The sequence below is a fragment of the Volvox carteri genome (genome assembly GCF_000143455.1).
Source record: "Volvox carteri f. nagariensis unplaced genomic scaffold VOLCAscaffold_16, whole genome shotgun sequence".
Lineage (NCBI taxonomy): Eukaryota > Viridiplantae > Chlorophyta > Chlorophyceae > Chlamydomonadales > Volvocaceae > Volvox > Volvox carteri.
This window is the reverse complement of record NW_003307559.1, coordinates 395,662-396,396: the sequence shown is the minus strand read 5'-3', so window position 1 is coordinate 396,396 and position 735 is coordinate 395,662. Positions and strand designations below refer to the sequence as shown.

At 52.1% G+C, this 735-nt stretch overlaps 1 protein-coding gene across 1 annotated transcript in view; it reads right to left on the bottom strand.

The window, feature by feature from the left end:
* VOLCADRAFT_90244 (uncharacterized protein) overlaps positions 1-735 on the bottom strand; it is a gene marked incomplete at both ends in the record, with an annotated part of 10,512 nt that overhangs the window by 1,592 nt on the left and 8,185 nt on the right. The window contains one exon of the mRNA XM_002949776.1: positions 82-140. Coding sequence (XP_002949822.1) covers positions 82-140 — 59 coding nt within the window. The remainder of the gene's footprint in view (positions 1-81; positions 141-735) is intronic.

The window sequence follows — 735 nt, the reverse complement described above, 5'->3', positions numbered from 1 at the left end:
GCCGCCGCCCGACAAGGCAGGCGGGTGTTGGGCCCTGGCGGCGCCGTGAGGACTTGGATGGCAGCTTGGAAGCGACCTCACGGTTTGTGAGAAGGCGGAGAGGGTGGAGACGGCCGCACCCGACCACATGCTGAAAGGAGCTGGAGGTGAGGGGGAGAGGGAGGGGGGAAACACGAGCAAAGGATTGGAGTTATGGAGGGGCGGCGGCGGGTAAACAGGCATGCAGTTCAGTACGGAAATGTGCAATGCTACATCAGGATACACCAAAATAAAATATAAATCATTTTACAAAAAAATAAAAAATATTAAATAGTACGTATAATACAACAACAGTATATATCATGTATATTATGTCACGTCTGGGGTAGTGATCCCCCAAAACCCACCTCATCCCTTTTTGAATGGCTCTCTCCTCTTCCCTTCCACCTCCACCCCCAACTCCGTCCCTAACGCGGCTATTTCTCCCCCCCCCCACACACACACACTCTCATCCTTCCCCCTTCTTTTCCATCTCGCCAAGTCACCACCTCTTCCCCCCCACACACACATACATACACACATACACACGCTAACGGCACACATCGGAGAACATCGCCGCACAACACCACGCCACAACATTAGGCTTCGACACGACAAGACTTCTTCAACTGACGACCTTATGGCGACCCTAAGACTTCTTGGCGCTGTCCATCGCATTGATTGATGTCAGGGTGGGTTGGATGTTTAGGGAAATGT